This window comes from Halichoerus grypus, chromosome 5 (assembly GCF_964656455.1).
Source record: "Halichoerus grypus chromosome 5, mHalGry1.hap1.1, whole genome shotgun sequence".
NCBI classification, from domain to species: Eukaryota; Metazoa; Chordata; class Mammalia; order Carnivora; family Phocidae; genus Halichoerus; species Halichoerus grypus.
The window spans coordinates 169,621,657-169,645,514 of NC_135716.1; the positions used below are offsets into that span (position 1 = coordinate 169,621,657).

Below are 23,858 nucleotides of genomic sequence, written 5' to 3' on the forward strand. Positions count from 1 at the left end.
CCTGCAGGGTCCCTGTCCCAGCAGCTCCGAGGGCCCCTTCCTCAGGGGCTGAGGGCCAGGACTGGCCTACCTTCAACTCTGAGCAAAATGCTCACCTTCACACATTTGCTGGTTGGATTTTGTGAAGTTTATATTTGCTAAGCACATCACGAATGTCCTCCTCTGTATTTTTCCTTAAAAAAAAAAAAAAAGCTATTAGATTGGGGGAAACGCAGATGTTAAAGAGTCACTTGAAAAACGTGGGTTTCATGGGGCACCTGGGTGGCTCAGTTGGTTAAGTGACTGCCTTCAGCTCAGGTGATGATCCCAGGGTCCTGGGATCAAGCCCCACAATCAGGCTCCCTGTTTGGCGGGGGGCCTGCTTCTCCTTCTCCCACTCCCCCTACTTGTGTTCCCTCTCTCGCTGTGTCTCTCTCTCTCTATCGATTAAATAAATAAATAAAATCATTAAAAAAAAAAAAGAAAAACATGGGTTTCAGAATGGGAATTGCACTGTGAGATCAACACTGTGTAGTCTTCCAACCACACTCAGGAAAAGACGAGAAGGAAATAAACACTAGTGCTTACCCTTGGTTCTCTCTGGGCCGCAGGAACATGAGTGTCTTTCTCTCCTTGCTTCTGCTTTTCAGAATTTGATAATCAAGGGGTTGCTTTAACCTTTCTGTGGAAGGGGAAAAAATATATTTTGTATATATATATAAAATATACATATTTACACAGTCATGAGAGAAAAAGAAACAAAATATGAGAGAGTATACCAATATTATAAATATTGCTATACTGGACATTTGCCTTTTTTAAACTTAAGCATATATTGGGAACATCTTTTCATGTTATTAAGAAACCTCCTAAGAATATCATTTTTGAAACGGATGTATGGTATTCTATTGCATGGCGGTACTGTAAGTTAAGGACCAAATGGCCTCTTACTGGAAATGTAGGTTGTTTTAGGCAGCAAACATCCTTATAGCTCACAGCTTGGGTACAATCAAGATTATTTCCTTATATTAATTGCTTAAAGTGAGATTGCTAAGTCAAAAGTATGTAAAATATTTAAGTTTTTTTTTTTTTTTTTTATTGGTGACCAAACTGTTCTTCAGCAGAGAGGTAATTTCTCCTCCTGCTTCTATGAGGCACCTGTTTCTCCTCACCTTTGCCACCACTGGGTATGATCATTTAAATAGAATCTCGCTAATACGTTAACTTGCTAATGCGCCATATTGTTGTTTTCAGTACATTTGCAATGGAAGAGTACATTTTATTTAAAACGAAATCAATCTTACAATGTTTAGAAAACTTGAAATATTTTTCCCACCCACAATGCTACCACTTTTCTGGGCTCCCACCTATTTTTATTCAGGTGGATCCATTTGTCCCTAGATGTCATCATAGTATATAGGGACTTGTAGGCATTGTTTTCACTCACCTTTATTTTCAGAAACATGGCCATGCGGCTTTATGGTCTCCATATTTATCAGACCGGGCTGCTAGTCCCAGCACAGTGCCCCTGGTCTCGGACCTTCAGGCCACGTACCCCTTCTCACACTGCGGCTACTGCTGTTGTGTGCGTCTCTATGCTTAGAGCTTTTCCTGGATGTTGAATAATTTCCTTAATTTCTGAGTAATGGGAAGGCTGGGTCAGAGGATCTAGACATCCTCAAGACTATTGTTCAGTACTGCCTCTTTGCACTCCAAAAACACCTGCACCCATCGACAGGGCTCCTGACAATTTAGGGTTGACCCTACCTCCTCTTCCCCCAGCCCAGAACCCTCTCTTCCTCGTGAAGCTTTGTGCGCAGCCAAATTCATTTTATTCTCTCACGGTTTCTTGAAACAAGGCATGGTGGGAAAGCATGGACTTTGGAGACAGGTGGCCCTCGGTCCACATAGTAGGTGCTAAATAAATACTTGTGGATTGCATAATAGTTACTAAATGACTACTATGTGCCAGGAACTTCAGTATTACTCAACTATCCTAACCACCCTGTTGTTGGAAGAATTATTCTTACCTTATGGAGGAGGAAGCCGGGCTTAGTTCCAAATTAGATGAAATCTTTTTGGCAAATCTATTCAATATCTCCGAGTCTCCCTTTCCTCCTCTTTGGAATGGAGGTGACAATGACCCACCTAGCTGGGCTGCTGTGAGCATGTTTCCTAAAGGGTGAGTGTAATTTTCAGTTACTTCAGGCAGCCCTTCCATCAGACCATCGTGGAGTGATAGCCCCTTATAGTATTAAATGTATTCTTAGGTGTGAGGCATTGCTTTTCATTAACTTGAGAAGAGTTCCTTATTCTGTTTTAAAATGTCTTTCTTCTTAGGGCATTATAATATCAACGAATCCCTTGTGAAGCAGTCGCCAAAGGTATTAATGTCTTGTTTTAAATCAAAAACTGGACGTGGATTAAAACTGACATCAACAGGCCCGGGACCTGGTTACTACAACCCCAATGATCACACCAAGATTCTGAAAAAGACTCTTATCCCGTGAGTCCTGATTATTCTGATCTTTCTTTGGAAAGGAGGTTCTGGGGAAGGACCCAACATAAGCGGAAAAGAAAGGGGTGTCTCTGGTTGGCAGGACACAACTCCAGGTCACTCTCCGGGGGCCCTCGTTGACATAGTGGGTGCTCAATAAATACTTATTTAATGCATAATATTTATTGAGCAACTACTATGTGCCAGCAACTTAGTGTCTTACTCAACCATCGCAATGACCCTGTTGTAAGAATTATTATTCTTACTTCAGAGACTGGGAAGCTAGGCTGCAATGAGGCTGAGGATTTGCCTATGTGCACACAGCTAACTTGAAATGCCACTGGGAGTCAGGCTCAGGACTAGCTGGATCTTTCCACATCCCTCCTGATGATGTGCTTTCCTGGTGCTGACATTATTCTACTTTTATAACATAAAATCTTCACTGGGGTGGCAGGATATGGGGCTGTCATAGTTGTACTGATAGGTTGGAAGTCTAGACCGTGGAGTTGGTCGGACCTGCTGGATTTGAACTTCAGCTCTGCTGTTTTCATGCCGTGTGACCTAAGACACTGTACTAAGCCCTCTGAGCCTCCATGGTCTCATCTGTGAAGTAAAGTGGGGATAAATTCATGCCTCATAGTGTTGCTTTCAGATTTTATAGCATAGGTTTGGCATGGAGTAGGTCCAAATGGTGACGATATTAGCACAAATTTAAAAAGTGAAGCTGGGGATTTGTGTTAACATGATTAATACCCTATGCATTTAATACTACTTTCACCAAACAGATTCAAGAACTCACAGGGCTTATTTATTCCTCAGATGGTTCTAGAACTAGAACTAACTGTAAGGTCAGGCTGCCTGTCGCCATCTAAGACCTCACCCCAGTATAGTCCTCTCCAGGCAGGATTGGCCCCTGGGGGTCAGGCGGGTAGCCAGGCTCATACACACAGTGGGTCAGAAGTCCAGGCAACCGAGAGAGGCTGGCAACATCGAGCCTACTCTGACCTCCAGCGCAGGACAAGGAGACGGGATTGGGGAGAGGAGCAAGACAAGAACCTGCCGATCTGGAAAAGGGATTCAGAGCTCAGATGGAATCTACTGGGCAAGTCCCATCTGCCCTTTGGCTCTTGGGTTCTGCAGGTTGACCCCTCACAGGCTGCAGGGCTCAAAACTGGGGTAGGACGGTCTCCAGGAGCAGGCTCTCTCTGAACGTCGGGGTCCCCCGCCTCCAGGCGGGCTTAGGGCGTCACTGCACACCACCTTTCCCCTGCTTTGCCAGCAAATAGAGTGGGTAAGGGGACAGGCTTTGGAGCTAGCAGAACTGGGTGTGAGTCACAGCTCTGTCCCTTGCAGAGGCTTCTTCTCTCTGAGCCTCAGTTTCCATGTTAGTAAGTGGAGAGAAGAGTCTTATCTCATAGGGGTTCTGTGAGGGTTAGATGAGAATTTTATCATTATAGATGTTGCTATTCGGTATCCAAGGCATATGAGCAAATAGGGTACAGCTCCTCTTTGGCATAGCCACTCAGGCCCCTAGCTTGAATCTGGAAGCTCCTCGAGGAAGTAGTGAAAAGGAGAGTGGAGAACACTCAGTGTTGAGCTGCTTTCCCCAGAGAAGTGCCATTCGGCGTTTGCTAAAGTTTGGACAAGCGGTTTGAAATAATTCTCATTTTATGGCATTTGCACCTGTCAGTCAACAGGCTCTGTCGGTTTCTGGGTCTGTGCTGGAGGCTGTGGGGGTGCTCGGGTGAGCAGGGCACCATACATACCTTCAGCTGGGTTCCCCTGGGAATGACTCCAGAGCAAAGCGGAGGCACGTGCAACAAAATGCTGGATCATGTGGCCCCAAGGCTGTTGGCTACACAGATCCGGAGGGCAGTCTTTCTAGCTGGGTGCAGTGCAGGGGCGCTGGTGTGTCTGGGGGTGTCTGGGGATCGCTGGCTGTTTTGTGATGCTTTGTGAATGACAGATCTTTGGTTAACAAGTCTAGGAAGCACTGAATATGAACCCTCTGCCCCTGGGAGCACCACTGTGTGCATGGCCTAATTAAAGGCTATGAGATGTCCCGAAGTAAAGAAATTTATTAAACCCAGTGTCTGCTAAACTTGGGTTCCCCCTGATGAGAACATGGTGCCCTGGGCAGGACGTTTGTGTTAACTTCCCCCATGGTCTGGGGCTGCTCTCAGCACCTCCGTGGACCTTATTTCTTTATGTGTGAAAAGAGGGGGAGGTCTTTCCATTTCTGACACTCCAGGCCCCCGGGTTTGCTCACCATGTCATTCAGGAGCACATACTAGGGGCAGCGAACACGGAACCAGCCTGGACCCACAAAGAAGGCCCAAAATACATACATTTTTAATTGACATGGAAAGGATACAGCCGAGAAATCTGTAATTATACTCAAAAAACAAGAAGATAAAACTCAAGTGTGCTCTGGGGTAATCTAAACAAGCATCCATTGGTTTATGTTCAATGACGAAGAAATGAGTTAATATAAAGCAAAGATACAGCTAAATACCCTCTATTGAGGGAGTATCCAGATTCCAGTCTCTCAAATTGGAATTCTGTTTCCTCTCTTGTGTCCCGGAAGGGAAGAGAGGAACAGGAGTGGCAGGAGTGGGGCGGGGGGGGGGCACCTGCTGGGATCATCAGGCCCCTAAGAAAGTCTGCATTGTTTCTTCCCCATCTCTATGTAACTTCGTTTAGACTTTATCCACACCAAGTCTGAGCACTATTCGCTCTCCAGGGCTGCATGGGGCAGTGGCAGAGAACCTGAGAGTCATCACTGGGTTTCCTTGTGGCTAGTGCAAGCAGCCCAGGTTCCTTATTTGTCTTGAATTACAGTGCTTGGCTCCTTATTTTGGGGGAGGGTCCCAGCTTGCAAAAGTAACCTTTAGGCTCTGCTTTCTTGAGGATGCAGGAAGAATCGGGCGATACGAGTTGTCCCTAGAATGGCTGGTCCCATGTTACCCACCAACAAAAGTGAAGCCCAGGGAGTTGAGGGTTGGGTGATGTGCTTGGGAGGCCGGCAGGGGGCCAGGCATGGGCTTGTCTTGTCTCCGCTCTCCCCCCCTGGCCCCCAGAGCTGAGAATGAGCTACAGAGGCAATGTGGCCTAGGGGATGTGTATACGCACAGCCTCCGAGTCAGACCAGCACTGAACCGCCCTTCCCCACTCCCCAGCTCTGGAAGCCTGGGGGTGGGGAGGGGGCCCCTTAACTCCCAGGAATTCAAATTCAACTCTGCAAATTGTGAAACGAACACTTGGTAATGTGCTTGCGAGGATAACATAAGATAACCCCCAGAACTCACCAGGTCTGGCGCACGGTAAGCTTTCGATACACGCAACTTGTATTTTTATTGAGGTATGTGAGCGGGTCGTCTGTACTCACCTGCTGCTTCTTGAGTGGCCCCTGGAGGGCAGGTGCTGTGCTAAGGGCTGGCAGGATGTTCGGATGACCATGTCTGGGCTCCCTAGCTGAAGAACAGGGCACAGCTGTCTCCTTGCAGTGGCCACCTTCCGACGCAAAGCTAAGAGCATTTATCGGCTTACGGGGGGGCTTTCGAAGATAAGTGAGGTGTCCGCTTCAGGTCTTCAATACCGACACAGTGATGAGTCAGTGAATCAGGGTGAGTCAGGATAAGGGCTTTTTAGAGATCAAACTGGTCCCTCCCGGGTGCTGCCTTCCACGCACGCTCGCCAGCAGGGAGGAGAAACGCCCACTGACATCTTTCTAACCCTTGATCTTCTTCCTGGAGTTTCTAAGCCACTGGTTTTGCACAGACACGCTGTCCTGCCACAGCCAGAGCTGAAGAATCAAACCCTGTTGGCCCCGCGCCAATTTGGGTAATTATCATGACCCACCTAAAGTTCCCCTGGGATTTTCAATTAGATATGGGATGCTTCTTCCCAAGCGGCTGTAATCTGTCACCCTCTACCCTGTTAAACAGATGCTGCATTCCACCCCAGAGGCAACCGGCTGCCCTTTAATGATGAGAAAAAATTGCCCCTTTATCCCTCCCAACCCTGGGAATCCCCGAGGCAGAGTGAATCGGTGCCTGGGAGTGTCCCGAGGGTCTCGGATGCCTTCCCCGAGTGACCTGCTGAGTCCTCGGAGACATTCATTATTCTTGGGCGATTTGCAAACAGTTCACATTGGGAGCTGCAAACATACTTAATCCAGTTGTGGCCAACTCAGAGCCTTTGATAGATGTTTTCTTTCTACGGGGCAGGACCAGGTTGGCTTTTATAACTGAGCAATGAGGCTCATAAAAGCCCCGGTCACAATGCACTGAGGGCTGCCCTGGGTCTGATCCAGCATGACCTTTGTGATCTGCCCAGCCCCACCCCGCCGTGGAGGGAGCAGCCCCGAACGATGTTAAAACTGTCAGGTGGGGTTCAGATGTCTGGGCTCCCCGACTTGCTGAGACCCCTCCGCTTTTCTCTGCAGTTCAGCAAATGTCTTGGGGAATAGGGATGGGGCCTCAAAGATGAGTCAGATGCAGTCCCCTGCTTTAAAGAGCTAGGCACGTAAAGAGCGTTAGAAAACCTGTCATGTTCTGTACAGAGAAAAGAAGAAGGGCTAGAACGTATCGAGGGCCCAGCCACGCTGAGCTAAGAGCTTTCGTGGATGTCACCTAGCGTCACGCTCCCAGTTCCCCTGCAGGGCAGTACTGTTACATAGAGTACAGATGAAGGTGGTGGAGCAAGGAGTGGCATGCAGGTCCAGCTGACTCCAGGAGCCATGCTGCTCTGTGGAGCCCCAGGAAGGGCAATGGGGCAGGGGGAGGGCAGGGGCCACAGAAATTTCCCTGAAGGATGTGAGACGTGAAGACTGATCAGAGTTGGCAGGGAAAGGAGGTGATCCTGGTAGAAGGAAGAGCACAGGCAAAGGCAAGGTGTGGTCGAACAGTGCTGTGTTGGGGGTTTCCGGAAGGTCAAATGGGAGCAAGGGGCATGGGAGGTTAGGCTGGATGGAGAGGCCATAAATAGGAGCTATTCATTTAGCTTCTCATCGGGGTTTGTGAGGGTGGATGGTCAGAAACAGGTGGACATCCTAGAAGTCATGGGTGCATTGAGGGCTGAAGGCAGTCTAGGAGGCTCCGTAGTGTCTGCCTCCTTGTCCCAATTCCTGCCACATGCAGCTGCAGCTCATGCCTCGTCCATGCTCTTGCCCCTGCTGTTTCCTCTGTGGGAAATGCCCTTTTCTACCTGAAGAATTCCTGCTTACCTTGCTGGGCAAATGTTAGCTCTTCTAGGGTAGAGTTCTGGATTCACGTAATTGGAATCCCCCCACCCCCCCCACCCCACTCCCCAGTGCAGTGTTTTTACCTCTATTCTAATATTTCTTGCTTAAAAAAAATAATACAAGTAAAGCACCAATTAATCTTCATAAGAAACCTGGATGGAAAGTATTATTATCGCCCATTTCATAGATGAAGGAACGGAGCCTTAGGGAGGCTGAGACTTCTCTAAGGTCACACGGCTAGTGAGTGCGGATTCAAACCCAAGTTTGTGTGGGTGCAGAGCTTGTAGTTCCTTAATCACCAGCCACGACTGTCACTAGCAGGGGATTGTCAAGCCCTTGGGAGCATTCAGGGTCTGTGTCTTAGCACAGAACAGTCTGGACTCCCCAGAGTGCCTGGCACATGGCTGCACACGTGGCTGGTGTTCTTTAAAGATCCAGAGAGCCGAGCTGCCGGTGCTGAGCCTCTCCTGGGCACGTGGATGGGGTGGAGGGCAAGGAATCTTTCTAGGCCCTCCTGCCAAGAATCCTGATGAGACACTGGCCCAGCCTCCCGCAAACTGTCCCCAGTTAGGAGGGTAGACACCTCATGGCCTTCTCAAAGAATGGGGCCCGGGGGTGACCCAGACCCCTGGGGTGACCTCATGTCGTGGTTGGCTCATTCCGGCTCCAGCTTTTAGGACTCAAGCCTATCTCTCAGTGATGCCAGTCCCACACTCATCAAATTTCTGGGGGTGCTTTGAAGGGGTGACACAAGCCAGAACAAGGAAAAGCTTGCTTTCATTTCTAAGGGGAGAGGTGGTTGATTATACACTACAACCAGTTCTTCCATGTCAGCTGGAGGGCAAGAAAGAGGCATGGTTTCTTCTCCTTTTCCTGTGGGCACCTTTGTTCTAAATATAAGCATCCCAGCCAGCTGTCCGTTTGTCCTGAGATGTGAGCCTCAAGCAGATTGACGATGACTTTCAACAGCCTGGCAGTGGGAGTGGCCAGCTTGCCCCAGGGTGACTCTGTGCGAGGGGCCCCCTAGCCTCTTTCTGAGGCTCCATTGCTGCCCTGAGACCAAGCAGCGGGCTTGCAGGGTCATCCTAGTAACAACAGCTGCTTTTATTGAGCATTTACTGTGGGCTGGTGCAAAGCCAAGTGCCTTCTTTTCTCCACTCACCAAGTACCATACAGAGAGAGGGTGTTGTTGCTCCTTGCTGCAGGGAGAGAGAGGTCGAGGGACTCGTCTGAGGTCTCACAGCCAGTAAGTGGGATGACTGGAATTCAGATGCCGGTCTGCATGACTCGAAATCTCAAAGGTTCCCCTCGGCCGTGATGCCTTCCCCAAACTGCTAGGCCCTTGAGACTTGAGTTCTGGAGCTGGTATTACCACTCATTGGCTCGGTGACTTTGGGGGACTCGCTTCCTCTCTCTGGGCGCCAATTTCTTTAGCACAATGAGGAGGTTGGATAAGACATCCCTAGGCCCCCTCTAGCTCTCTGAGTTTAAAAATGCCCTCACTTCCAAAGGTGTTGGCCAAAGGGCAGCAGGGCACCAATGGCCAGGAATCCCGGTCCCCTCCTCTGTTTGGGTGGGTTGGCTGCCAGCTGGGGTGGGTCTCCTGTGGCTATTCGGTGCTGTAAGAACTTTCCCTTTCCTTTTGGTGAAAGACCTTAGACGAAGCCTCAGACGTGAGGTGGGAGTGGGCAGCCTTCAATTGCACGGCCGGGAGAGGAGTGGGATTCCCAGAACAATCCCAGAATTCCCTGGGCAACCAGGGGACCTCTTTGAACCATGGCCTGGTCATAGCTGGAAGGGACCTTAGAGGATATCATATCCAATCTCCTCATTCTGCAGATGGGGAGACTGAGGCCCAGAGTGAATTAGCGACAGAGCTCGGGCTCCAGCAGGGGTTCCATTGACCTTTCATGTAGTCTCTCAATGCCGGACGTAAGAGACTCCTTTTCCTGAAGGGCAGGGAGATAAACCCGGAAAGGAACAATTTCAGTGTAAATGGTAAGTGTGAGGCAGAGGGCTCTTGATTTCCAACCAAGTATTTTCCCACTCGCACATCCTGCCTTGCCAGGAAGACATTTAGTAGGATTCTGAAATGTCAATGCTGGCTAGGTCTCTTGATCTGGAGTGGCAGATCCCTAGAATTCAGGAGGCCTCGTGCCATTTCCTGACCAGTTCAGCAACGACATCTGTAAAGCGCCTACTGTGCTCTCGCTCTGTGCTGGGCCCCCCCGATGACTGCTGGAGGCGCGTCATCTCTTTGCAGCCTGACAACAAGCCTATGAGTTTAGTCCTGTGAATCCACCATCGTGCAGAAGGGGAAAGTGAGGTTCCGGGCCCCCTCCCCCGCACCGGCTCACAAGCAGCGGAGCCAGGCTCTGCCCAGGTCTCCTGGTGCCTGAGCAGTCCTCATGCAGACAACTCGGTACCGGCCAGGTCTCGGCTTGGTTGACAGACTGCTTGAGTGCTATCTTCACATATTGTCTTTTTTGAAGGAAAAACCCCATCCTGACCTTCTCGGCACAGCCTTTGCCCCTGCCCCCGAAGCCGCCCCTCCCAGGTCCTGGGCAGTACGAGATCGTGGACTACGCGGGGCCCCCCAGGCACTTCATCTCCTCTGCGTCCTTTGTGTCCAGCACCAGCCGGTGGACAGCGGCCCCGTCCCAGCCAGGCCTGCCGGGCCCAGGTCAGAGGAATGTTTTAAATGACTATAAAAACCAGATCTGGGATTGTTTGTCATTCCTGGGCCATCAGATGTCACTGATTTATAGGCTGTTTGCCAAACAGGTTACAGAGGTTAGGGTCGATCTGGGAGACTTTTAAGCTTGCACCTTTGGAGTATGAAAGGGGTTTTTTGTTTTTAGGTGGAAGGGCTCTTAGAGTTAATCCAGGCCAGGGATTTGTAACCAATGACCATGGATGTCCAAGAGGCTCAGAGATGGGCTCCAGAGGGGTCTGTGACCCTGAATTTGCCTGCAGACTTGGAGCACGAAGACACTAATTTTTGGAGAAAGGGGCCATAGCTTTTGTTAGATTGTCCAACAATTGCACGTTCTTAGAAATGTCTAGATCACTCTGGCCGAATCACTTGACAGCTGGGAAGGGCCCGGAGAGCAAGTTGTACGCTGAGCCACAGTGAGAGAGCTGCAGGCCAGAGCAGCAGGCTGTCTCCCCTCAGTGCCCTCCGTGCCCTCCGTGCCCTGTTGTCACGAGACACGCCAGGGACTCTTCCCTGGAGCAGCTCCTGGGAACGGTCTAGTTCTGCCTTTTTCCAGATGGCTGACACGGGGGGGGCCTGTCACCTTTGGGACCTACCTGGAAGCTAACAGCATGAGGGACCTACGCCAGCAGCTGGTCTCTGAACTCCTTGACCTCTCTGTAGCTCTCTTCGAGCCCCTTAGCTATGCCACCCCCTTATGTCGGCCAGAGCCGGTGGCATTGGGGACCGACAGGTGTGCTGGCAGGCAGATGGTGTGGGAGGAGGAAGGCAGAGCCGAGGGGGCTGCAGGTCTGCGTAATTCAGTCTTTCAGTGAACACTGGTGACGCTCCCACCCTGGGAAGACAGAGGTGACTTAGCTTGGTGCTTACCCCCAGAGGCGTCAGTCTGGTAGGGGAGACACCTTCCTCTCCACACATGCAGGTGAGTAAAATGTAAGGTGGACAGGACAGGGAAAGCCATCCGCAGAGCTTTGGAAATGTAGAAATGATAATCCAGTCAAGAAGACTGCAGAGGTTGGACCTGGGGGTCACTGGTCAGCCCAGGCAGAGCTCAGCTTGGCTGGGCAAAGGTACTAACACTCCATACACACGGTAGTCTCCAGGAGGCCCGGGACCCAGTCAGGATCCTTGTCTGAGCCTGTGTGACCCAGGCCTCTAGAAGCTTGTCCTGAGGGTCTTCTCCCTTCTGCACGTAGTGTGGGACACCTGGCGCCCACTTCCTGTTGCCATGATCTCCTGCGCCAAGGTGGGCTTCCCTGAGGGGTGGCCTGGGAGGAAGCCCCATGCAAACATCTGCCTTCTTGGCTTCCAGCGGGTCCAGATCAGTCTGGACTGCTTGGTGCTCTCATCGGCCTGGACCCTCATTAGCCAAATCATCATCAGTCTGAGAGTTTCCATTCACCCCCAGGTGGTCCTAGCACCTGGTCTCCTAGAGAGAATGTGCCTGCAGTTGTCATGGCTTTCGCTTTTCTGGAAATTTCTTTTTTTTTCCCTTTCTTTTTTTAAGTAGGCTCCATACCCAGTGTGGAGCTTGAACTCATGACCCGGAGATCAAGAGTCACAGGCTCGGGGCGCCTGGGTGGCTCAGTCGTTAAGCGTCTGCCTTCGGCTCAGGTCATGATCCCAGGGTCCTGGAATCGAGTTCCGCATAAGGCTCCTTGCTCAGCAGGAAGCCTGTTTCTCCCTCTCCCACTCCCCCTGCTTGTGTTCCCTCTCTCGCTGTCTCTCTGTCAAAAAAGAAATAAAATCTTTAAAAAAAAAAAAAAAAAGTCACAGGCTCTATCAACTGAGCCAGCCAGGCACCCCTTCCCTTCTGAAAATTTCTGAACTAAATGAAAACAAAACCCCACCAAGGTGACACCTTGCTTCTTTCGCAGTATTGCTTTACTCCATAGTTTTTTCAAATCTGATAGAAAACTCTTTTGTAAATTTTCTTCTGTTAAAGAAGTTACAGGGAGTTAAAGAAGGCTGAAAGCCAGAGTTCAAGTCCTGCCTCAGCCAGGCCAGTCCCCTCCCCTCTCTGCCTCCCCATGTGTAAGATACAGAGGCCGGGACAGGACTACCCCTGGTCGTGCCAGCTCTGATGTAGAATGACAGGGGCTTGAGTAACTGGCCTTTGCTCTCTTAATATTGTCTCTCTCTCTCTCTCTCTCTCCCTCTCTCTTGCCTCACAGCCACGTATAGGCCAGAATTCCCTGGAAAGCAGTCCTTTCTCTACAACGAGGACAACAAATGGATCCCAGTGCTGTAGGGACCTCACACAAGCTCAGGGAGAACCCTGGCCACCAGCTGCCCCACCCAGGTTCCCCAGGACGTTCATTCAGAGAATGCCCATTTCATGAGTGACAGATGACTCCCCGGGGGGCAGCTCTGCCCCCGTCCCCTCCGCCCCCGGCTGGTGTAGAGCTGGGCTCCTGCGTTTGTCCTTGTCTTGAGCTGCCCCCTGGAGATTGGACTCCAGTGGTTTCCTGAGCAGAAATGAGGAGTGGACAGAGCCTCCCTTGGTTACCTGGCCGTGCACCTGTCCATGCTGGCTTTCGCAGGCCTCCCCATGGATGTAGGGGGCTGCTGAAGCTCAGACTCCAGGGAGAAAGTGGCCAACAGCAGATTCCACATCTAGAAGCCTGATGCTGAGCCACGGCTCTGGGGTCCAGAGTGCACCTGCTGGGTGGACCACACAGGACCGCAGCACAGGCACACTCCCATCCTTCGGCCTTGACTTGCAGACTTCCCCTGGAGTCTCAGGAGCTGGGAAGGCCCAGAGGTGCACGTGACAGACATGAAGGGGTTGCCCGGGCCCTTGCCTCCAGCTCAGCCTTCGTATCTCATGTTTGGGAAGAGCATGGCAGCCAGTCACCGTGGTCACTTGTGTTCATTACCCGCCTTCAGGAGAGGCCACCACATCCACTTAGTGGCTCAGTATTGGGCAGCCCATGTGGGCAGGAGCCTGCCGGAGCCAGGGCCCTGGAAACTGCGATTCTGAGGGGCAGGGAGGCCACGCACCACTTGGCGCCTGCAGGTTCTTTCTTTCCCTGGGACTTCCTGTCCCCGGGCCTGGCCTCCATCTCCTCCCAGACCTCCTGCTCAAGTGCGACACAGTCTTTAGTGGATATTTTCTGGCCTGCCAAATCGGTTTCCTCCTGGCAAGAGGAAGAGATTCCCAAAGAACCAAGGGGAACTGGAACTGAGCACCCATCCCCTCCTTCCCCAAATACCGTTGTTCCCGTCTGCAAGTGCAGGGCTCTGGTGCAGCCCCCTTCCCGTGCCCCACATAGTCAAGACCTCTCACTCCCCGGGCCCTGCCTCTGATTTTTCTCTGTGACCAGAGAACGGCCTTCCTGTCAGAATGGCTGCTGACTGGCCCTCCCTTTGGGGAGGGGTGGGTGAGGAAGAGGGAGGGAGAAGGATAGAATACCATAGCCAATTAAACTGAATTCTTGCATCTCACAAGAGCTGGCCTTTTTGTGAACCCCAGATTCCCGCCAATGCCCGCTGTCTTGGGGTGCGTGGGAGGTGGCCTGGAGCACCCAGCAAAGCACCGTGCAAGGCTGGACCTCGGGGCAGGATGCTTTGTGTTCCCCTCCCGTCGGGTCCGTAGCTTCTCCTTGAAGGAAAAGAGTCAGATTCAAATTCCGGGGCTCAAGGTCAACACTTCCAGGGGCTGGGCAGGTAGTGCGTGGAGGAAAGTAGGTAAGGCCGGGATGGGGAGTGGGAGCTGAGGCCGCTCGTCCGAAGGGGCATCCAACACGGCTCCAGCTTAACTGTGGCCACATCCGCAGAGTTTCAACGGAATCTGGGAAGTCTTTAAAATGTGAAATCTCCTGATTGGAGATGTTGACAACCATCTTTCAACTTGAAATTTTTTGTTGGGGCTAAAGGAAACTTCTGCAGGCCATCCGTTGTCCCCTGGGGTGGTAGAAGTTCTGGAAGGACCCTTGCAAAGTTGGCAATTGATGCTGTACCTTTCTTTGACCCCAGACTTTTGACAATGGGGCCAGACCCCAACGCCTTGATTTTTAGGTCCCTCTGACCCTGGGGGACCTTCAGCAGGCGATTGGGCTGGACGCCGCCGGCCCTGGGGTCTCTGTGGGCAGAGGCTGGGAAATGTATAGGAAAATGAGCTGGACACATTATCATCATGCTGGGAACTCTCCTGCCCTTGGGCAGCCAGGCTGAGCACCAGCAGGTAAAGGCCATCTCTCCAGAGGAGCCCCCTCCACGTGGGGTCAGGAAAGAGGGGACTCTGGGAAAAAGAATGGCAGGGCTGCCCTTGGCCAGTCTGAATCTGGGTTCTATCAAAGACATGAGTGGAGCTGAGGCCCTGAGCTCGGAGGGTCTGTCTTGACCATGTCTAGCCTCTCTTAACGTGTCATGAGCTGTCTACAGCGCTGTCCAGCCCAGCGGTTCTCAGACCCTGGCCATACGTTAGGATCACCTTGGGAGCTGTTACAGAGACAGGCTGCCCAGGCCCCAACCCTTAGAGTTCTGATTTAATTAATCTGAGGGAGGGTCTGGGCCTTGGTATCTGTATTAAAGTTCCCAGCATGATGATAATGTGTCCAGTTAGGGTTAGGATACAATGATAGTTTATTAAAGTATTTTCCGAATTTTAATGTGCATGCAAATCACTTGGATAGCTTGTTATAAAAGGCAGATTCTGTAGATCTGGGATGGGGCCTGAGAGTCTGCATTTCATTTTCTTTTTTTTTTTTTTGAGATATAATTGACATAGAACATTGTACTAGTTTTTGGTGTAAGCATTTCTAGCGAGCTCTCAGGCGATGCTGATGCTGCTGGTCCATGGACCACACTTAGGGTAGCGAAGGTCTAATAAATACACTTAATTGCTCAACTCCATTTGGCTTCCATTTGCTCACTCGTCTGCTGTTCTCCTATTTATCCTCCTCCCTCCCTCCTCTTTCTTTCCCTCCCTCCCTTCCTTCTCTTCATTCCCTCACTCACTCATACCTCACGCCTGCTTTCCTCCTTCATCCCTTTCCCCCCTCACCGGCTACTTGTCTTCCAGGGGAAAGCCACCAGGCAGGGGATGCACTCTCCACCAGCTGACGGCCACCTTTCTAAAGTCACTCCTGTTTGGAAAGGAATTACTTTAACTCCTTTCCCCCTTTGACTCTTTGGAGTAAAAGACGGTCCTAAAATGGCAGCTGTCAGGCTCAGGAGGCACGCTTGGTCCCTGACTTCTCAGAGGGCAGGCCTCTCTGTGAGGCTCAAATGGCTTTTGTAGGCATTGACAGCCCTGGTCTCATCATGTGGTGGCTTTGCTGAGGAGAACCGAGCCCTCGTGGCTTTACTGCGGCTGCTGGATGGCGGGTGTGGGGCTGCCCGGCTCTCTTCCTGAGCCCTGCGGCAGGCTTTGCGCGGATACTGATTCCTTGTGTGTATTAATCCAGCCAGACCCTGGCAGATGACAAAGGCTTCAAGGCCTGTATAATTATGGCCTCTCTGCAGCAGTGGTTCTTGACCTTGACTGCACACTGTAATCACCAGGGTGCTTTAAAAAGTTTTGAGGTCTGGGTCCACCCCCAGAAATTCTGATTTAAATGCTCCAGGGCGGGGGCACCTGGCTGGCTCAGTCGGTAGAGCATGTGACACTTGATCTTGCGATCGTGAGTTCGAGCCCCACGTTGGGTGTAGAGTTTACTTAAAAACAAAATTTTATTTTTTTAATATTTTATTTATTTATTTCACAGAGAGAGAGAGACAGCGAGAGAGGGAACACAAGCAGGGGGAGCGGGAGAGGGAGAAGCAGGCTTCCTACGGAGCAGGGAGCCCGATGCGGGGCTCGATCCCAGGACCCTGGGATCATGACCTGAGCCGAAGGCAGACGCTTAACGACTGAGCCACCCAGGTGCCCCAAAACAAATAAAATTTTAAAAAATAGATAAAGAAATGCTCCAGGCCGTGGGGTCTGGGCAGTGGGCAAAGGGATAAAAGCTGCCCAGGTGATTCCAAGGGGGAAACCAAGCTGGAGAAGCACCATCTGCCGGCTTCCCAGCTGCTTCTGGCAGGAAGCTCAAGAAGGAAGGAAGTGAGCAGATGCCGAGCACCTCCGGTGCGCCTGGCCATGTGCCGACCCCCTGCACACACCCTGCCATCCCCCCCTCACGCGTTGTCCTGCGCTGACAGCTTGGGTGACGTCATAGCTGTCGTGAGGCCTGGAATGGACACAGCCATTTGGCTGCCTACAGGGTCCCTCGAGCCGGTGCCATGCAAGCCATACGGGTGTCTGAGGTCACAGGAGACATAAGTAATACTGATCCTGGCTTCAAATGTTGATATTTTGTTCATTGTGGATTTGTTTTTGCCTTTATTTAAAAAAACAAAAAACCAAAAAACATTGCATTGATTTCACTTGATTACTGAGCTCTTTGACTCCTCCTAATTTTTGTGCCTGAGATTCGGGCCTCGCTGGCCTGACCCTGGCCCTGGCCCTGGCCCTGACTCCAGGCAGGGCCGTGGGAATTAAGACCACTGGCTCCGACTGTCAGAGCTGAGAGGCCCTTGGAGGCATCTGTGGTTTACAAACGGTTTAAAAGTTTTGTTCAGACAAAAGTTTACGGGAAACCCTGATGTGTAAAAGGGGAAAAGCTGATCCACCATGAGTGAAGTCGGGAGGATCCTCAGGGGCTGCAGCTGTCCCCTCCCCCACATCGAGGTGGCCTCTGAGACCCACCAATCAGCTCTGGTGCTCTAAAGATGATAGTTACAAAGACCCACGTAGAACCCTCATTCATAGCTAAAGAAACTGAGGCCTAGAGGTGGTGGTGTGCTAGGAAGCTGGCAAAGGAAGGAAGAAAGGAAAGAAGGACAGATGCTCTGATTTGTCATTTGTTCCCTAGAGGAAATAAAGGCCTTGATTTGTAGCAGTTGTCAATTTCTGGGGCATAAATACTCCCCCATGTACCAACATGATGTCATGACCGCAGAGCTGGGAAGAGATAGGAGCACCCATTTCTGTAAGCTGCTGAGTCAGCTGCAGGGAAAATGACTTGGCCCGGAGTGTGGGGGCAGAGGTGGCACAAGAACTCAGGCCACGTGGCTCCCAGCCGTGGGCTCTGCCTACTGGCCCCAGCTGTGCGGTCCGTGGCAAGGCCATCCTGGACCTTCCCGGGACTTCTCCATCTCTAGTCAATGGTCCCAAGGTCATAACATTCAGCCTGTGTGACCGCGCCAGACAGAGATCTCGACATCAGGATCCTGCTGCCTTCCAGGGGGCACCTCTGCTTCTCCAGTGCCCAGGATGCGCCACCAGCCTTCGAGTCCAGGGTAAACCACCCGCAGGACGGAAGGGGGCGGGCCTAATCTACTTTCACCCTCTCTTCCTGGGAAGACTTTCACAAAAGGAATATGTGTAGTATTTGAAGTAATACATAGGGAGAATTTTATTACTAAATACCATGTGAGTATACAAAATGCATAATTGAATAACAGCTAAAAAAAAATAGTCCAAGAATGTGAAATACACATTTTTTGAAATGATAAAAATGTATCCATGAAAAATATAAAATGTTGCATGTATATACAATATATAATTCTATATATATAACATAAATGACAATTGTAAATAAGAAATGTGTACATCAGCGAACAGGCATGGAAGTTGTTTCTTTTACAGCAGCTATTTTGTTCCAATCAGCTCGATTATTTACATCTTGTATTGAGGAAATCCGTGAGAAAGAGAGTGTTTCCACCCTGGTAACATTTAAAAATTGTTTACACTGAAAATCAAAAGAGTTTTCCAGCTAATTGACCAAAGGGTCTGAAGTGGATAGAAGAATCAAGAATGAAAGCCGGACAAGAGTCAGGAAGCTGTGGGGGAAAGAGGGTCCGCTTCCACCACCTGAATAGCCAACCAGGAGATGGACTGAGAGAACACGGTCTTCTGAGGAGGAGACAGCTGTGGGGACGTTAGCCAAGCTGGCGCTGTCTCTGGCTGGGCCGGCACTGGCAGGAAATCCAGCGTAGATTCAAGCACGAGTTGAGGTTCAGGTCAGGACACCTCGTAGGTCCCTTCCTGACCTTGGCATCTGTGGGTTTGCAATGTGAGGGCCTCTTCCCTCAGGGAGGGCATTCAAGTAACAGCACTGAGGCATGAGGAGAGGTTGTGTGTGGCGTGGGGCCACTTCCCAGACGGTTCCTTGCCTGGAGCCTACTCCTACCCCAAGGGGTCCGAGGGGGGTGGATGCTTGGGCCTTACAGCTCCTTGAGGATGATCTGAATCTTGCCATCAAGCTCCCCCATGTCCAGTAGGAAGGCGACGTGATTGCTGTAGTGCTGAATGATGTTGTTGTCCATGTTGACCAAGATTCTGGAAGAGAAGAGGAGATGTGTCTAGAATGTGGCAGGCCCCTTGTTTTCAGGGCCTCTGGTGGTAAGGATGATAGTACTCCCTATTGGGTGCCCCCAACATTCCAGGCACCTCATGAACTTTCTCCAGACTGTCATAACAACAAAGGTGGGTACTCATTGTCCCACGTGGCAGTGGAAGGCACATTCCCCAAGTGGCCGAGCCACACCTCCAACCACGGCCCCGACCGCACCAGACTGACTGGGGAAGACGCAGTGCTCCTTCGTCCCCAGGCCAGATGGGACGCGGACACAAAGTGAGAGTTCAAGCGCAAGAGGCGTGGTGGGTGGACCAGCGTGGTTTGGGTTCAATAGGAGGCTGCGATGTGTCACTCAGGTGTGCCTGCCTGAGCCAGAGGCAGGTGCCACATAAGGCCCCTCTCAGTTCCACCCCCATGAAGCTGAAACCTCATGGGTGGCGCAAGAGACTCGAGGGGGAGGAGAGCCCTCTCTCCCCATGCTCTTCAGGCAGGGACCTGGGCCAACCCAAGAGGGACAGGGCCTCCGTGCTGTGGCCCCCCGCAGAGCGTCAAAGCCACAGTGTATGCCCAGGGTCCCCCGCTAGCAGCTGCCTTCCTGATGAAGAGCCTCCGGGCCCGACCACATCAGCCTCCCCTTTGTAATGGAGGCGGGGGTCTTCATCCATCCACCCCACTAGCGTTGACTGAGGCCTCTTCATGGGCAGGGTCTTGTTCCAAACAAAAACAAGGGCCACACAGAGATCCTAGACCCTGCCCTCCAGGAGTTTAGAATCTAGTAGGGCCTGAGAAAAGGAATCCTTAGAACCCTTTTACTCCAGTTGGTAGATGGGGAAGCTGAGGTTCAAAGAAGCAGAGTCATTTGCCTAGGGTCACACAGTTAAAACATGGCAGAGCTGGGACTTGCATCCAGACTTTTGTCTCTTTCCACTGTACCATTTTTTAGAAAGAAAAACAACACTACAAATATAAGTCAGGAAGCAGCATATATGAGAACGGCAAAATCCAGGCCTGGGGGAGAGTTCAGATGGGGGCGAGGTTATTTCAAGTGGGGCAGGAGTGGGGGGCTATGGGTCTCAGGATAGTGCTCCTGGCAGGGAGCTGTCTGCTTTTCCAGGGACCCCCCCCACAGGAGGTGGTAGCCCCGTCCCTGCCATCCCCCAGGTCCGGAGGATGGAGACCTTGCCAAAGCAGTGAGCCTAAGCCTCTGGCCTACATCCCACATCTGTGCAGTAGCATCCAGATGCGGCTGCTTTCTGGAAGGAGGGCTGGGCTCAGGCTCCCAGGCCGGGTGCTGACTGCCGGTGTCTAATTACAGGCTCCCACTTCCTCAGATCCCGTCAGCCATTCTTTCATCTCACAGAGGGATCTCCATCTGGGGGCTGCAGGCTGGGCCAGAGGGGTGAGCGCTTGGTCAGTGGCCAGGTTTGTGTTGGTTTCTGAGAGTGGTATTTCCGGGGTGCTTCTCGGTGCCGGGCACCGAGTGCCTTGCCTGCAGGAACTTGAAGGCTGCCTGCCACCCACGCCCTAGCAGGGCTCCCAGCGGGCCCAGAGGGCACACCTCCACACCAGGCACCCCACACAAGCCCCCAGACCCTCCCCCTCAGAGGTCAGTGACAGCTGGGCCCTAGAGGCAGGGCTTGCTGGGAACCGCTGCCCCAGAATGTGGGCCTCTTGTCGCTAGCCAGCTTCTAGCTGTCTTCGTCCCGGGCTGCCCGAAACCCTTGGCCAGCTGCCAGCAAAACAATGTATTTGTTCATCTTTCAAGCACTCAGTGGTGCTTGTATAGCTGATTGTTATCTACCTTTGTCCACAGGACTTTCGGGAGGGTTCTGTGAAAATAAGCGAGGCCACTGATTAGAATTTTCTGTTCCTCAGAGGAAGAGAGTGTGACATGAGGGACATGTGGCAGAGGAGCTTGGCCTCTCCTCTCCCAAAAGGTTTTTTTGCGGACTCTTCTCATTTACGCATCTCAGATGACCTAGGCCTGAGGTCTCGGTGGTTGGGGGTGTGGGGCGCCTCTGAAGGGCCGCTAAGTGATGCCCTGGGCTATGGGGCTAGGCACATAAAGGGCCGGGCCACAGCCCCTATTTGCACACTGCTTAGCGGTCAGAGGAACAAGCGGGAGGCAAGATAAAATAGTGGTGCGTGCACAAGCTTCAGACAGGCTAGGATTCCTTCTGCTGGTTACTAACTGTGACCCCGGGCCTACCTGAACGTCAGTTTCCTCATCTGTAGAAATACAGAAAATCATACCAAACTCAAAGGGTCAATGAGATGATGCCTGGGAGTTACTTAGCCCAGCGCCTGGCACATAGAAAGTGCTCCACACATGGAAGCTTTTAAATTAGGATTTAAATAGCTGGCTAACGTTAAAGGGAAAGATCTGCAGTTCTGCCAGTGGGGCCGGGGCACCCTCGTATGCATACACCCGCCCCCAAATCACACACACACACACACACACACACACTTCCTAGCCCCTCGGCCCAGCCTGCCAGGGGACCCATCAGGGAGGCCGGCGGCAGGTGGGGCCGCAGTGCGGGTGGGGGGGGACGGGCGCTGGCACCAAAGGGGCAGTGGGGCTGGGCTTGTCTGGGCAAAGCAGAGCCTGCCCTCTGCGAGGAGGTGGATTCCGCCCCAGAGAGTGTGTGAGCCCCAGTTTGAAACCGAAACTTGGAAGGAAAAAAACACACAAAAACCCTAGACACTCATACAACCAAAACCAAACGGGTCCTTTCCCAGGGGCTGCGGGACGGCACACCTCCCCGCCGCCCCCCACCCCCCGCCCCCTGCCCTTCTGTGAGAGGCTGGGTGGGAACCAAAGAGGAGGGAGGGTGGGAGGCCAGCCCCTGGGCCTGCCTGGATGGGGCCTCAGCCTGGGTACAAAACCTGCCTGGCTTTGCAAAGCCTTCTGAAAAGGAAAGCCCGCAGAGTGGCCGTGGGGCAATGCCCAAGCACCTTCCAGGGGCCACCAGTAAGTGTAGCTGGAGTTACACTGTCCAGAGCAGGAGGACAGGGTCTGAGCTGTGGGCAGGGGGCCGGGAGTGGGTCCTCTGGGCAAGGAATGATGCCGACAATTCCTCACTGCCCGGAGGCCCCACGCTGGGCTGGTGCAGGGACTTGGTTAGCAAGGGCTGTGAGGGTCCAGCTCACTGGCTCTGACCAGGGGGACTAAAACCTGGGGTGGGGGTGGGGGAGAAGCAGTCACCACATGGCCCTCCATCTCCCCCCGCTGCCTGGGCGGGTAGTAAAGGATGCTGTGGTGTTTAGCACTAACCCCCAGGAACCCAGAGTAGGTGCCACACTGCCTGGCCCTCTGGAAGGTAAAGCTTCACTCCCTCCTGCCTCATCCAGACCTGAAGGTGGAGGCCTGTGGAGCATCCGGGGCGGGTTCCCTCAAAACCACGCCCAATCTCCACACCCTTTCCAGACTCCTGGCCAGCCGCTCCCTCCTTGGGCCCCTGACTCGACCGGTAGCAACACTGCTGGGCCCTTCTGCCTCCGTGTCTTTCCTCTGCAGCTCCCGGCCCTGAATACCGCTTAGCACCTCTGAGCCTCAGTTTCCCTATCTGTGAAGGGTGGGTCATGGTGTCTACCTCATAGTGTGGCTGTGAGAGTTAAGTGGGGTATGCGTAGCCCCACATCTGACACATGGTAGGCGGACGAGGGAATGGTAGTCAGGATCACCAGCATTATAATCAAATGACTTGGCTATCCCGTGGCCTCGGGGTGTGGACCCGGGTCGTCTGATCTCTGGGCCTGCACTGGCCCTCTACCTGTGGTCTCTACAAAGACCCTTCCATCTGTCTGCCCTTCCTTTCCTTCCTGGTGCTGGTCAATGTCTGGTCTCTACAGGTGTCTTGCCTGACTGGGGGCTTTCGGCCCAACTCCAAGGCCTTGTCCTCGCCACAAAGCCAGCCCACTGGGAGCAGCCTGAGCCAACATTTTAGATAGAAAGGGGCAGCAAGGGGGGGAATGGGAGGGAGAGCTGTACTGAGCACTTACCCCCGCTTACATTTCTTGTAGACTTTGTAAATGTTCTCTTCAGGGAAGCCATACTTCTCAGAGATCTGGAAGAGAACAGTAGGGGATTTGTTGTCTGCTGCCCAAACTGGATCTATTCCAGCCTTTTATACTATGACTTTATTTCCTGATTTTAAAATATACATCCCTACTGCGGAAAAATACAAAGAAGAAAATTACAACTGTCCGTAATCCTGTTTCCCAGAGATAAACATCTGGGTACACTCTTTCCCATCTTTTGGCCATGGGTGCAGATTTTTTGTATTCCACATGGAGCTTTATAGAACTTCTTTTACTTCACATCGCATGTTATAAGCCTTCCTGCATCACAACAAACTCTTGACAGACGGCACGTTTAGTAGCTGTAATATATCCCAAGGAGCATCCACCAGGTCCCCCAACCCCTGCCTAAAGCCAGACCCACATCATGCCAGTGCCGGGGGCCCCCCACTCAGCAGCTACCAACTCTGGGCAAGCTAGTGGCGGAAATGGTCATGCCTGCCTACCTCATAGGGCTGCTAGAAGAAGGGACTAAACTGGCCCAAAGATTCTGAGTCTAAGTGACATTAATGGCCTTTTGTGAGGCCAGCTTCTGGGGCTGGTTCCAGCCAAGCAGGACGGATGATCCATGAAGGGACCAGTAGGGCACAGCAGAGTGGAGAGAGCTTGGGCTGGACTGCAGCTCTGTCACTTCTAGCCACTTTGGCAAGTCACCTGACCTCTGGGAGGCTGTTTCCTCATGGAAATGAACAGGTAATAATAGTACCCACTTTTTGGTGGTATTACAAGAATATGGTGAGCTAGCAAACGTCGCATGCCTGACAAAATGCCTGGCACGTAGTGGGTCTTCAGTAAAAGGTAGTTGGTGTTACTACGGGTTCATTTTCCCCTCCCCAGCCCGCCATCTTGGAACCCTCTGGCTGTCCTCTGTGGTTCAACCTTCAAGCCCAGCTGGAGACTTGTGTTTGCTCAGTTTTTAGCTGAGCCACAAAGCTGCTGTGGGTTTCGTTCAAAGCTGTTCCACCCGCTCTCTGGCAGTTTGGGGGGTTGGGG

At 52.0% G+C, this 23,858-nt stretch overlaps 2 protein-coding genes across 5 annotated transcripts in view; one reads left to right on the forward strand and one right to left on the reverse strand.

Annotated features, from left to right (window-relative positions):
- The window catches only part of STPG1 (sperm tail PG-rich repeat containing 1), a 44,198-nt gene extending 30,478 nt beyond the window's left edge, over nt 1-13,720 (forward strand). For both annotated transcript variants that reach the window (XM_036089029.1, XM_036089032.1), the window contains 3 exons: nt 2,320-2,485; nt 10,214-10,404; nt 12,612-13,720. In XM_036089029.1, coding sequence (XP_035944922.1) covers nt 2,320-2,485; nt 10,214-10,404; nt 12,612-12,688 — 434 coding nt within the window. In that variant the 3' untranslated portion in view covers nt 12,689-13,720. The remainder of the gene's footprint in view (nt 1-2,319; nt 2,486-10,213; nt 10,405-12,611) is intronic.
- A 4,095-nt stretch (nt 13,721-17,815) lies between these two features.
- Nucleotides 17,816-23,858, reverse strand: part of GRHL3 (grainyhead like transcription factor 3) — a 33,380-nt gene continuing 27,337 nt past the window's right edge. For 2 of the 3 annotated variants that reach the window (XM_036088996.2, XM_078073632.1), the window contains 2 exons: nt 22,788-22,852; nt 17,816-18,766 (listed from right to left, as the gene is read on the reverse strand). In XM_036088996.2, the coding sequence (XP_035944889.1) occupies nt 18,652-18,766; nt 22,788-22,852 (180 nt within the window). In that variant the 3' untranslated portion in view covers nt 17,816-18,651. The remainder of the gene's footprint in view (nt 18,767-22,787; nt 22,853-23,858) is intronic. The other variant, XM_036088998.2, reaches the window with a different exon arrangement.